This window comes from Esox lucius, chromosome 11 (assembly GCF_011004845.1).
Source record: "Esox lucius isolate fEsoLuc1 chromosome 11, fEsoLuc1.pri, whole genome shotgun sequence".
NCBI classification, from domain to species: Eukaryota; Metazoa; Chordata; class Actinopteri; order Esociformes; family Esocidae; genus Esox; species Esox lucius.
Genome location: NC_047579.1, coordinates 37,688,688 through 37,701,877, shown reverse-complemented (window position 1 = coordinate 37,701,877; position 13,190 = coordinate 37,688,688). Strand labels below are relative to the sequence as shown.

Sequence of the window (13,190 nt, the reverse complement as noted above, 5' to 3'; positions counted from 1 at the left end):
TAAGCACGCAGCACACTTTCTCTAAAGGTGTAATCATTTCGTGCTATAGAATATCCCTCGGTAAATACTCAGACATGAACATTGGAACTGAGACTCAAAGGACATTCTTTCTCATAGAAGATCACATCCACAAAATCACACTCATCTTTTTGCCTTTGAAAATGAATCACTTGTGACATTTTCCATGCCGCCCTTCAAAAGATAGCTTTGTCTGAACATAAGGTTACTGGGAAAATCTCAATGCACCATGGGAAGTGTGGCCCCTGTCATCCCCCATCAAGCTACGATGTCAAGCATCCAGCGTACCTGACCTTGAACTCAGGGAAACTTACAGCATCGTCCCTGTGGGGATGATATCTAAATAAGGATCATCCCTTAATCCAGATATTGATCATAACCCGCTAATATCATACACAAAACCTCCAATAGGCAGCCTCCTTGGTGGAATGACAACACTGCCAATTCCAGAACAGTTGTTCTAGTGTCAGTTAGATCCGCATTCCAAAGTTTTATATTGCCACATTAGCATCCAAATCTCTGACGGAATATCCAAAAATAAAATATAGATGTGTGGACAAGAATCCTACTTAAACATAAGCATTTACATATCTTCAATATATTGGAAATTAACTCATGAAGGAATGTACAAAAAATAATAAAATAAATGTCCCAATTTACATTCTTTGAAAAATATGTATTTATTCACCTAAAGGCTAATAAAAACCTTGAATAGACCCAAATACATAAATGCTAATATCTCCAATAGACCCACATACCTAATACCTCGAAATGAATGAACCTAATTAATCTAATTCAATAAAAAATAAAAACACAAAAACCCGACTTGATAATTTACCATTGAAAAACACAATTTAAACAGTCCAACACTAATTTCCAATATGAAAGTGATTCTGAAGACCCATCATGCTTTAACTCCAATTATCAACCACTACACTTGACACTGCCATTTATTGACTTCAGAGAGCCTGTGATTTGCAGGTCGGCCTCATTCAGCCCGGTCTCTGTCCCTCTCTCTCCATGCCTCTCTTCAAAAGTCAGAAGGACCCTCATGGGTAATCGATGACTCACTATACTAACGCAGAAGGCCTGCTAAACTATAATTAATCAAAATCTAGCCAAATCCCATGGAAGTCACCGCCAGAAGCTTTGCTCTCACTCTCCCCCTTACACTGGATCTGCTCTGATGCCCATTGCCCGGCCGTTGGAAGATGTCACTACAGCCGGTCTTAAGTGGGCTTTAATCGACAAGCTGCCAGGCTCCTGGTAACCTGGGGAGAGACGATTTTGTTCACCATCCTTTCAGTGGCAATCTCAGTTCACGGGAGACAACACGCGGCGAATACCAATGAAGTTCGGTCTCCACCTTTGGATGAAGCCTGAGACCTCTGGGAGAAGCCAGGAGGCACAGTTAAGAAGTGATCTGTTCCCTAACCAGAGAGAGCTTGAGCTGTTTACTATTCTTTCAGTGACAATATTCATTCCGGAGAGAAGTTGTCATGTGAATATGAATGAGGTTTAATCTCAACCTTCTAAAGAACTGTCTAAATCTCCGGGACCAGTCGGGAAAGTTATCTGAACCGAAGGGATGTGAGGGCAGAGGATCCTGTTTGCCGTCTGGAAAACAAACTAAAGCTGCGTGAAACTAAACAATATGAGCAAATGAAAAGGCAGCTCTGACTGTATAATGACAATACCGATGCACCTACAGGGGAAACCTTTCCGTCAGTCAAACTGTCAGAAGTTTTTTAACTTCAGACTGAGAGATTGTCTTTCCTTCCATGTATTCCACGCCTCAGCAGTCCACAATGACAGGTGCATCGTGTGGCCTCACCGAAGGGTTCTCTGCAGTCACGTCCATCCGTCTACCTTGGACCTGAGAGACTAGGAAGAACCTAAAAGGGCAGCTTCCGCCAAACTAAAGAGGTTTGAGGACGCCGGCTGTGTTTCTGGGCAGGATGTAGAAATCAATACAGCAGAGCTTGCAACTGGAGTGGAGGCCTCCGCTATTGAGCAGCAGCGTGTAGATGTAACAAGGTGGAAGTACGCAGGGATAGGGAAGGAGAACGAGAGAGGAGGAGGTGAAAAGACAGGGGGAAGAGATGGATAGATCAGGAGAGAAAGCAAGAGGGTGACTCAGAGAGATGTACGTGTTACAAAACGGACCTATGAGACAGGGAGGTAGAGTGAGAGAGACAAGGAGATAGAGACAGACAGGGAGGTAGAGAGAGACAATGAAGTAGAGAAACAAGTTGGGAGGTAGAGAGACAGACAGGGAGGTAGAGAGAGAGACAAGGAGGTAGAGAGACAGATAGTGAGGTAGAGAGACAGACAGGGTGGTAGAGAGAGACAGTCCATTATTGCATACTTTCTACTTTTTCTTTCCAATATTTCAGTCACACTAAAAAAGAGTTTCATATCCTGGACTGTCTCTCTCTTTGAACACCCTTGACCATTTCTGTCCTTTCCACCTAACCATTTTTCTCCCCTAGCATACAAGTTGAATTCATATTGATTAAATACACACAGCTCCAGAGCTTTTGTTACAGTTCCTTAACCCTCGTTGATCAATAGACACTGAAAATAAAGGGTGGCATTTATTAGTCCCTATGTCAAAGCTGTTGTCACGTACCCCCCCCCCCCCCAAACACACACACACATACATGCACAAACCTGGGCTACCATTAATTGTGCATGTAAACATTTTAATTAAGGTGCGAGCTGCACGTGCTATATGGCTTCCACAAAACTAGAGTCTTGAAATATGACTTGGTCAAACAGCGAAGTACATTGTCCCCATTAATCCAGCAATAAAGTGTAGCTGTTTAAATAAGACTTCCTGAAGTTTTGAAGAACTCACTCTCTCCTTTCAGAGGAAAAAAATGCTATGGGAGATTACATGCATTCCAATTGTAGAATGTTTTCAAGTCCAATTGTTAAAGTCTCTCAACTTTATCTTCTCTATTCAAAATGTTGAGGTAAACAAAATTGACAGGTGGAGGAAGCTCATTTACTGTATTTATTATTTTAGCTCATTTACTGTATTTATTATTTGCATTTGCAAAAAATCTACTATCTTATTTAGGGGGGGAAAACAAGCAAAAACTACCAAACAATTGTAATGCAAATATGATAAAGTGCTCATTTAGGTTCTTTGGAAACCCTCTAAAAGCCTACTTGAGGAGTGTGGCTTCGGTAAACACACACTCAATCCCCGGACGGGTGGAAGACAGAACATGGATCAACAGCTGAATATAAAAGGATGCTGGAAACTGGCAGCTCAGGATAACATCATCATTTACCGAACACAATCTCCCCTACCATGACTGGTTTGGATAATCGAGGGACTGATTTTTGTGCAATAATGTGTTCAATGTTGCAAATGTATTCACATTTTGAGAATCAGTAGATCCTGGGTGTGAAATAAAACCTTGTGGAAAGGTGGTTGATCTAATATTTCCGACACAAATGTTGACATGGCTGAGGTGTCACGTCTCCCTCCAAGGCTGCCTCCTCCCCTGGTCTGGGGCGGTTCCGGCACTCGACGTCATCGGTTTTCTAGCTGCCACTGTTCCCCTTGTTTCACCACCAGATTCAAAACACTGTTTTGTCTTGAATGCAACATGGACAGTGCTGTCACCAACGACACACACCTGATCCTCATTTCATCATTACTAAGCGTAAATCTGTTCCCTCTGCTCTCCTAGTCATTGTGCGTTATTGTTGAATGTTACCTGTGTTATGTGTTTTGTACCATTTGCAAGCTTTTCAGCAGTTCCAGGACTATAGCTATGTTTATTTTTGTATATCTAAGTTGTATATCTAAGTCGTGTTTACTGATTGTTTGGTGCCTACATTAAAATGACCAAACTGTCATTATCCTGTACCTGGCTCCTTCCTTACCCACGCCATGTCACATGAGGATACTGATAGCTGTGCACCTCTGTTACAGTGCAGTATGACCAAAGCTTGTCGAGGCACCTTTGGCCATGTAATCCATCTCAACCAGAACCCCCCCCCCCTCCACATCTTGGTGATTTCTAACAAATCACTGGCTGGATTGGGTCTTTGAAGTGAGGATGTTTTACATCACTGTTTAATAGCATTCTGCCTTGTCTCAACTAAAGGAATATATTTGTAGTTTAACTATCTCCCTAATATAATAAATACAAATAAGGAATGTTGCCTTGTTCAAAGCTTTTGGTGGCCAAAGCTTTCATAGTAATGTGTACACAACTTCACACAGCAAAGTCTAACACTAGAACCGCCAGGCCATTCATACCCCCACTCTCTGCCAGAGCCTCATGCCGCTTCACACCATTAGCATACGAATCGGCCCTATTAGCAAACATTCTCCTCCGCAGCATCACCATCCAGCCAGAGCATCGGTTCATCTACTTGGTCGTCATCAAACTAAGAATAGTCTAAAAAAGAATGCATTTCAGAATTGGTTTTAAAAGGTCAAAAACGATTATGAAAATAATATGAAGAATGATTATTTCGAAGAACACAGGCTATACTATTCATTTGTTTATTAGGTACTACCAATGTAAAAAACAAAAAAAATTGCACAACACTTAAATTATTATAGGATTAAATAGGAATCCAGTAGAGTGTAGTTTTTATTTTAATCTCATTTTGATGAGGTACAAGGTAAAATAAGAGACATTATCGACCAGTTTGAGACGATCAGAGGATATCTGCATGATTAGTCGTACATAGGCCTAAAGCACGGTTGCTTGATAAATATGAACATTTTAAAAGAAAAATGAACAACACACTGATAGATCCAAGGATATGTAGCCTCTTCAAGTAAACATTTTAAAGTGTATTATGCAATTAATTGTTGGGACACTGTACATATTGTGAGTAAAAAAGGAATTTAATAATTTACAAATCTCATAAACTTATATTTAATTCACAATATAGTATAGATAACATATCGAATGTTGAAAGTGAGACATTTTGTAATGTCATGCCAAATATTGGCTCATTTTGGATTTCATGAGAGCTACACATTCCAAAAAAGTTGGGACAGGTAGCAATAAGAGGCCGGAAAAGTTAAATGTACAGCTAAGAAACAGCTGGAGGACCAATTTGCAACTTATTATGTCAATTGGCAACATGATTGGGTATAAAAAGAGCCTCTCAGAGTGGCAGTGTCTCTCAGAAGTCAAGATGGGCAGAGGATCACCAATTCCCCCAATGCTGTGGCGAAAAAAAGTGCAGCAATATCAGAAAGGAGTTTCTCAGAGAAAAATTGCAGAGTTTAAAGTTACCATCATCTACAGTACATAATATCATCCAAAGATTCAGAGAATCTGGAACAATCTCTGTGTGTGAGGTGCCCGTGATCTTCGGGCCCTCAGACGGCACTGCATCACATACAGGAATGATGCTGTAATGGAAATCACAACATGGGCTCAGGTGAACACAATCCACCGTGCCATTCGCCGTTGCCGGCTAAAACTCTATAGGTCAAAAAAGAAGCCATATCTAAACAGGATCCAGAAGCGCAGGTGATTTCTCTGGGCCAAGGATCATTTAAAATTGACTGTGGCAAAGTGGAAAAGTGTTCTGTGGTCAGACAAATAAAAATTTGAAGTTCATTTTGGAAAACTGGGACGCCATGTCATCCGGACTAAAGAGGACAAGGACAACCCAAGTTGTTATCAGCGCTTAGTTCAGAAGCCTGCATCTCTGATGGTATGGGGTTGCATGAGTGTGTGTGGCATGGGCAGCCTACACATCTGGAAAGGCACCATCAATGCTGACAGTTCTATCCAAGTTCTAGAACAACATATACTCCCATCCAGACGTCGTCTCTTTCAGGGAAGACCTTGCATTTTCCAACATGACAATGCCAGACCACATACTGCATCAATTACAATGTCATGGCTGCATAGAAGAAGGATCCGGGTACTGAAATGGCCAGCCTGCAGTCCAGATCTTTCAACCATAGAAAACATTTGGCGCATCATAAAGAGGATGGTGCGACAAAGAAGACCTAACAGTCGAGCTACTAGAAGCCTGTATTGGACAAGAATGGGACAACATTCCTATTCATAAACTTGAGCAACTTGTCTCCTCAGTCCCCAGACGTTTGCAGTCAGTTATAAAAAGAAGAGGGGATGCCACACAGTGGTCAACATGGCCTTGTCCCAACTTTTTTGAGATGTGTTGATGCCATGACATTTCAAATCAACTTATTTTTCCCTTAAAGTGATACATTTTCTCGGTTTAAATATTTGATGTTATCTTTGTTGTATTCTGAATAAAATATTGAAGTTTGAAACTTCCACATCATTGCATTCTGTTTTTATTCACAATTGTACAGTGTCCCAACTTTTTTGGAATCGGGTTTGTATTTGTAAATTTGATTAGCAGAGTAAACCAATGATCAAAAGATGATTTCCAGTAGCCTACACTGTCATGGTGCCTGCCGTGATCACCCCTCCCTGTGGGATACTCACTACTACAGCCTAGAACTGCCCTTGTGTTTGTCTGTCTTTGTGGAGTATTTTCTGCTAGTTGTCCATGTGCGTTTGCTTTTCTCACCTAGTACGCTTGTTCCTTTGTATCAGTTCTAGCCGTTTCGGCCTTCAATCTTTATATTACAGAGAAATATGTACAAGCTAACATATATCAATTGTGGGAACAGAACTTATTGGATCAAACACACATTATAAAATATGCAACACTGCAATGCATCACCTCAGGAAACGAAACAACAACCACAACTTTAAAAAAATCATACTCGTTCATATGCTTGGAATGCACCCTGTGTTATGTAGTCAAACCCTCTGCCATCATAATTCATTCAATGGAGATGTTCCACTCAGAACGGAAGTCCAACCCCCTATACTTCGTAAGTACCACCTTCTAATGCCGGAGGTCCCGCCCCTGTCAATTCGTTCCATAGGTTCCACCATCTGTCATAAATCATAAGTCATTACTGCACATGTACTCCGAGGTCATGAGTCCGAGGTCATAAACGTGACAGTTGCCAACCTAGATCAACTACTCAGGGCATGAGACCAAAACGTGCTTCTAAAAATCCACCTACCTCAGCTTTATTGTGATTTGGGAAAATGTTAAAAAGCTGAAAACAGCTTCCAGCTGTGGTGACTGTTATATTATGGTCAGCATATTCCATAAAGACTAATTTAAATCTGTGTGAAGGGTAAGCCATTTTCTCACAGGCTGAGAAACCGTCTGGAATAATTGCTCCTTTTTTAAAGTAATTTGCTTCAAATCAATTGTAATCAAATCTGCTTTGATTGTCTAACTACAAACCCGATTCCAAAAGAGTTGGGACACTGTACAAATTGTGAGTAAAAAATTAATGGAATAATTTACAAATCTCATAAACATATATTTGATTCAAAATAGAATATAGATAACATATCAAATGTTGAAAGTGAGACATTTTGTAATGTCATGCCAAATATTGGCTCATTTTGGATTTCATGAGAGCTACAAATTGGGACAGGTATAGCAATAAGAGGCCGGAAAAGTTAAATGTACAGATAAGGAACAGATGGAGGTCCAATTTTCTACTTATTATGTCAATTGGCAACATGATTGGGTATAAAAAGAGCCTCTCAGAGTGGCAGTGTCTCTCAGAAGTCAAGATGGGCAGAGGATCACCAATTCCCCCAATGCTGCGGCGAAAAATAGTAAAGCAACCCAACTTTTTTGGAATCGGGTTTGTATATCTCTGAATGATCTGTCTCACAGGCTTCAGGCTGACTTTGATTCACTAGGGGGATTTCCAGAGGTGGGGGACTCGAGTCACATGACCCAATTTTCAGGACTTGTGACTTGCTTGATTAAAGGATGAAAATGACTTGACTTGACTTTAACTTGAGAACAAGTTACTTGAGGGAATAAGGGAATTTGACTATAACAGTGGCGTAGCCTGAATTTTAATGTTGATGGGCATCTTAAAATGAGCGGGCATGTATATTATTACACGTAGGCTATAATGTCTGCATTAAATGTGGGCATTTTCAAGTGTTTGTGGACTGCGTGTGGAAACTAAAAAGCATTGTGCTTACACCATAACAGTTAACTTTACTGCATGAAAGTCTAACATGGAGGCGCCGATGTGATTACTAGCACCTAAACATTTCGAAGAGTTTTTTTTTTTCACTCATACAGACAAGAATAATTACAGCGTAATTACATATTAGGCAGTTTTTCAGTCACAATAATTAGTTTATAAGTTTGTTATTATCAGCCCTTATTACATGGATTGGCTGAATTCCAGTGCAGAATGCGTGTTATTTCTTGATAACAGACCGTTGCCATGAAAAACAGCGCGTTGCTATGGACGCAGCAGGATTCTAACCAGAGACGGAACGGACTATTTTCTTTAGAGGAACCAATACAATCGTTTTTAAATCAATAAATTCCTTTTGAAATCAATATTTTGGGTCAAATTATAGATTTATTTGGTAGGTAGCCATGTAATAAGCGGGATAAGGTATAGCGAGGCGGTTGTTATAGCGAATACAACCCCTTCAGGCTGATTCAAGATCCCTCTGCTTCGTCCCCCCAAAAAATTGTACCGCGGAGGAGAAAAATATTTGATTTTGAAATCGAGCTTCGCACCGAGCGCACGTCAGAAACAGAGGACAGTGTGTGTGTGTGTTCATCTCTTTAGTACTGTGAGTTGACTTGAAACTTATAAGGACTCGAATTGACTTGCTTAGGGTGAACCCTTGACTTGACTTGACTTGCTTGATTTATCTGAACTGTGACTTGAGACTTGACTCGAGACTTGATTGGACTTGACCATGTGTGACTTGTCCCCATCTCTGGGGATATCTGACGCATTGAAAAATAGCACTTTTATAGCACAAATCAAGTCTGACATTTTAACTAGAAATGTATATATTTAGTCTTTAAATGACAAAATGGAGACTTCATAATGCTATTCTGAAGTCATCACTGTATGTCCCACAAATCACTGTTCTCAATTCCTTGTGGCATTAACATCAAAGAGGAAAATTACATTTTAACTGCACTGACTGGCCCTTTAAACCTAAACTACAAGTTTGCATTTCCTGCAAAAAAACAAAATCCAAAGAGGTTAAAAACAGAATGGTTCAATTCAAAAGGAGGTGTGTGCATTACAGCTTTAACGGTCATGTTTGCAGAGATAACAATTCACAGTAAATGGTGCAGTTGACTGCTCATTTGGAAATGGCCTTTCAATTTAAGTGATTGAATAATTTCTCTAGCCTGATATAACATATAGAACATATAGAAGTTGGACATTTCCATTGAAACCATTACATACATTGTACGAACAAAGGCAAGTAGGTGATGAAACCTCAATAATATTACCTCTTATATTAGTGAGGTAATATTACCGGGTGAATCAACCGCAAACTAGTATACATTGCATTTAGATTTACGTCACCCATGGGTCTCAACGCCTCTATGAAGGTTTTACCGTCAACAAACAAAGTATTACATGGACTTTCCCCTACTCAGACTCATCTCTTCAGTGGGTCCATGGTGAAGTGCAATATGAGTAGCGCTGGGAGGACAGTCCTCTAGCACAAACCTGAGGGACAATAATTCTTAGTTTGTCTCCCCCCAACCTTTTTTTTTTTTTTACACTGAAATGGTTTATGATTTAGATGATTAAGTGTATTCTGTGGTTTATTTGGCCCATTAACCCATACCTAGGGGATGACTGCCCATAAGCCCAAACCTAGGGGAGGACTGCCCATTAGACCCAAACCTAGGAGAGGACTGCCCATTAAACCCAAACCTAGGGGAGGACTGCCCATTAGACCCAAACCTAGGAGAGGACTGCCCATTAAACCCAAACCTAGGAGAGGACTGCCCATTAGACCCAAACCTAGGGGAGGAGTGCCCATTAGACCCAAACCTAGGAGAGGACTGCCCATTAAACCCAAACCTAGGAGAGGACTGCCCATTAGACCCAAACCTAGGAGAGGACTGCCCATTAGCCCAAACCTAGGGGAGGACTGCCCATTAGCCCAAACCTAGGGGAGGACTGCCCATTAGCCCAAATCTGGGGGAGGACTGCCCATTAACCCAAACCTAGGTGAGGACTGCCCATTAGACCCAAACCTAGTGGAGGACTGCCCATTAGCCCAAACCTAGGGGAGGACTGCCCATTAGCCCAAATCTAGTGGAGGACTGCCCATTAGCCCAAACCTAGGAGAGGACTGCACATTGGCCCAAACATGCTGATCGGAATTCTGTCTAAAGACTTTAGAGAAAGCCCATCTGTATCTATTGCCGTGGGTCATCTGAACTTTATAAAATATTAATGTGGCCCAAAAACAAAATATAATCTTCACCCACCAGAGCCAGAAGAGGACTGGCTACCCATCAGAGTCTGGCTCCACACTAGGTTTCTTCCCAGGTTCCGATCCTAATAGGGAGTATTTCCTAGCCACTGTGCATTAATGTCTTGTTGTAGGCTGGGTATCTGGACTAGATTTGGAGCAGAAATCTGTTTTGCAATTTTTGACTACGTTCTTTATGGCACTAAAAAATAAAATGACTTTGTTGGACCTTGAGCCAATGTCTGGAATGAACGTCTTTACTGTGTCTTTTATAGCCGTAAAAATACTTAATTTATTGATGTAAAAAATAAAACTTTTTTAGACCTTGAGCCAATGTCATGAATCAGACCTTAATGAACGTTTTACTATGTATTTTATGGCCCTAATCTTGAGGTCCCCCAAAGATGTAAAGGCCTACTAACACCACATTAATGATATGAAGAAGAGCACAACAGTTACCAACACAATATATAAACCATAGACTATGAAGAACAATGGCCAAAGAGAGAAAGTGTCCTTCATAGTGTATCTGCAGCTATTTGCATTTTGTTTGAAAACGACATTTCTTTAAGTTTAAGGCATTCCTAGACAATTAGGGACATTGCATTTTAAATGTTCTGTCAAACTGATCACAGTTCACCTAAAATAAAACAATATAAAAAGATATGGTGATACATACCAGTGAATCTCTCACATCCAGAGCCATTTTACAAGCCAATGTCATGCTGTTATGGTTAGTGTAAAATCATGCTTAAAAGACTTTGAGGCATTCATAATACTATTATTAGGCAAGTGTAGGCAACCATTTTTTCCCCTGCGAAATATGAAAACCGGCCAATTTTGTTTTTAAAATAGAGAGCCAGTACATGTTTAGATCTTTGCTCAATTCTAAACAAAAAATCCACATCACATTAAGAAATATATCATATAAAATGTGACCTCTATTGGCTCAAGCTTTAGCATATGCTAATATCAATTTAGACTGATAAAGATTGTCCCAGTATGTCGATTGCACCTAGCAGTTTGCAATAAACATATTTTATTTACATACAGTACCAATCAAATGTTTGGACACACCTGGGCCCGGTTTCCCGATAACGTGGCACTTACGATGGTTTAACAATGCACATAGCCTTAAGATGGACTTTGTTATGACAGACTTACGCCTGTTTCCCAAACCACTACGTATGTTGCTCTTTATAAAGTGCATTGGAATGGAATTTTGCCATGTTTGGGGTTTGGAATGGAATTAGGCCAATAATATGTTTTAAAATGTAGGCTACTGCATTTCGATAGAGCTTGATTATTTATCAGAAACATATAATATCATTGGTGATGTATTCTACGACTACTTAGGCATCAATAGGAAAATGCAACACTCGAAGAAGTGAAAGTTTGGGAGGGTGAAACTGTTATATCCAATCAAAGGGATGGAATTTCCAATCACATGACATGCAATAATCAGTTCCTCCAGTAGCTAGGCTATATGGAATATATAATTTGTCTATATAAATGGGTCTGAATCAAACTGTTTTTATAATTTTTATTCAATCTGTTGGCTTAAAATTAACTGTTCGTGATCACGATGCTTTCAGGAAAAGCATCGATAAGATAAAAAGACATTTACATATATCTTCTGATCATCTTAGTTGCTTGGGAAACCAGGCCCTACTGGTTCAACTGCTTTTTATTTCTGTTTTCCATACTGTGCGATAATTGTGAAGACATGAAAACTATGAAATAACACATAGGGAATCGTATCCTAACCAAAAAAGTGATAAAAGATCAAAATACATTTCAAATTGCAGATATGAAGTAGCAACCTTTTGCCTTGATGACAGCTTTGCACACCCATGGCATTCTCACAACTGTGAGAGAATACACATTTTAACATGCACAGATGTATAAACAACAACTGTGACCCCATGTATGTGGACTGTGTGTGTGTGACACATCTGAACAAATAAACGATAAGCTGAACCCTAATACTGTATCTATACTACTAGTGACATTTATAGACAAGTGAACAGAAGCCTTTCAGTGTGTTGCTACTCACTGGTGGTGTTGTATTTAACTCCGTAGAACATCTCTGGGCATGGCCGCGAAACCCACTCCCCTGCTGTGCTTTTGGGCCAGCAGGTACCGATGGGATCGATGGATATGTTACAGAACAGACCTATGGGAGATTGAAAGAGAGAGAGAGAAAGACAGATAATGAGAAGGCAAAATTAGAAAGAGAGGACAAAAGAGGAGAGAGAGCGAAAGCAATCATTAGAACTGGCGTACTAATGTCTGTTATTAAGGGTTATAGACATCAGTGTCACCGATGTCTGACAGCAACAGCGTGGTAACTGAAGAACAGACCTCACAACAGGAAATGGCTATCGTCACCTGCCTAGCAATGCTGACCTCATGACCTGCTCAGCTTTACTAACCTTATGACCTGCCCAGGTGTGCTTAGAAGTACAAGTAACTGGCGACTGCAGGGTCGACAACACATAGATGTTCACAGAGGTCATGACAAAGGCACCAGTAATTAACAGTACTACAGCGTCCGTCACAGCATGTCTAGCTCAAGGTGCCAGAATTTCCAAGTCAAACCATGTTTTTCTAGTATGAACTGGAGAAAATCCCAGTCTCCAACCTTCAGAGGATGTATACGCTACAAAGGCCCTTCTTGGAGGTTCAAAACTTTGCCTATTTCACAATTATGGAGCCCATTGTACAGACAGGTGTGTGCCATTCTTAATCATGTCCAATCAATTGCATTTGCCACAGGTGGACTACAAACAGGTATTCAAGAGATCTCAACGATGATCAAAAGACACGGTTTCTCAT

General features: G+C 40.4%; 1 protein-coding gene across 6 annotated transcripts in view; it reads right to left on the bottom strand.

Annotated features, from left to right (window-relative positions):
• The window catches only part of crhr1 (corticotropin releasing hormone receptor 1), a 175,832-nt gene that overhangs the window by 84,622 nt on the left and 78,020 nt on the right, over nt 1-13,190 (bottom strand). For all 6 annotated transcript variants that reach the window (XM_020051070.2, XM_034295105.1, XM_034295108.1 and 3 more), the window contains exon 4: nt 12,409-12,528. In XM_020051070.2, coding sequence (XP_019906629.1) covers nt 12,409-12,528 — 120 coding nt within the window. The remainder of the gene's footprint in view (nt 1-12,408; nt 12,529-13,190) is intronic.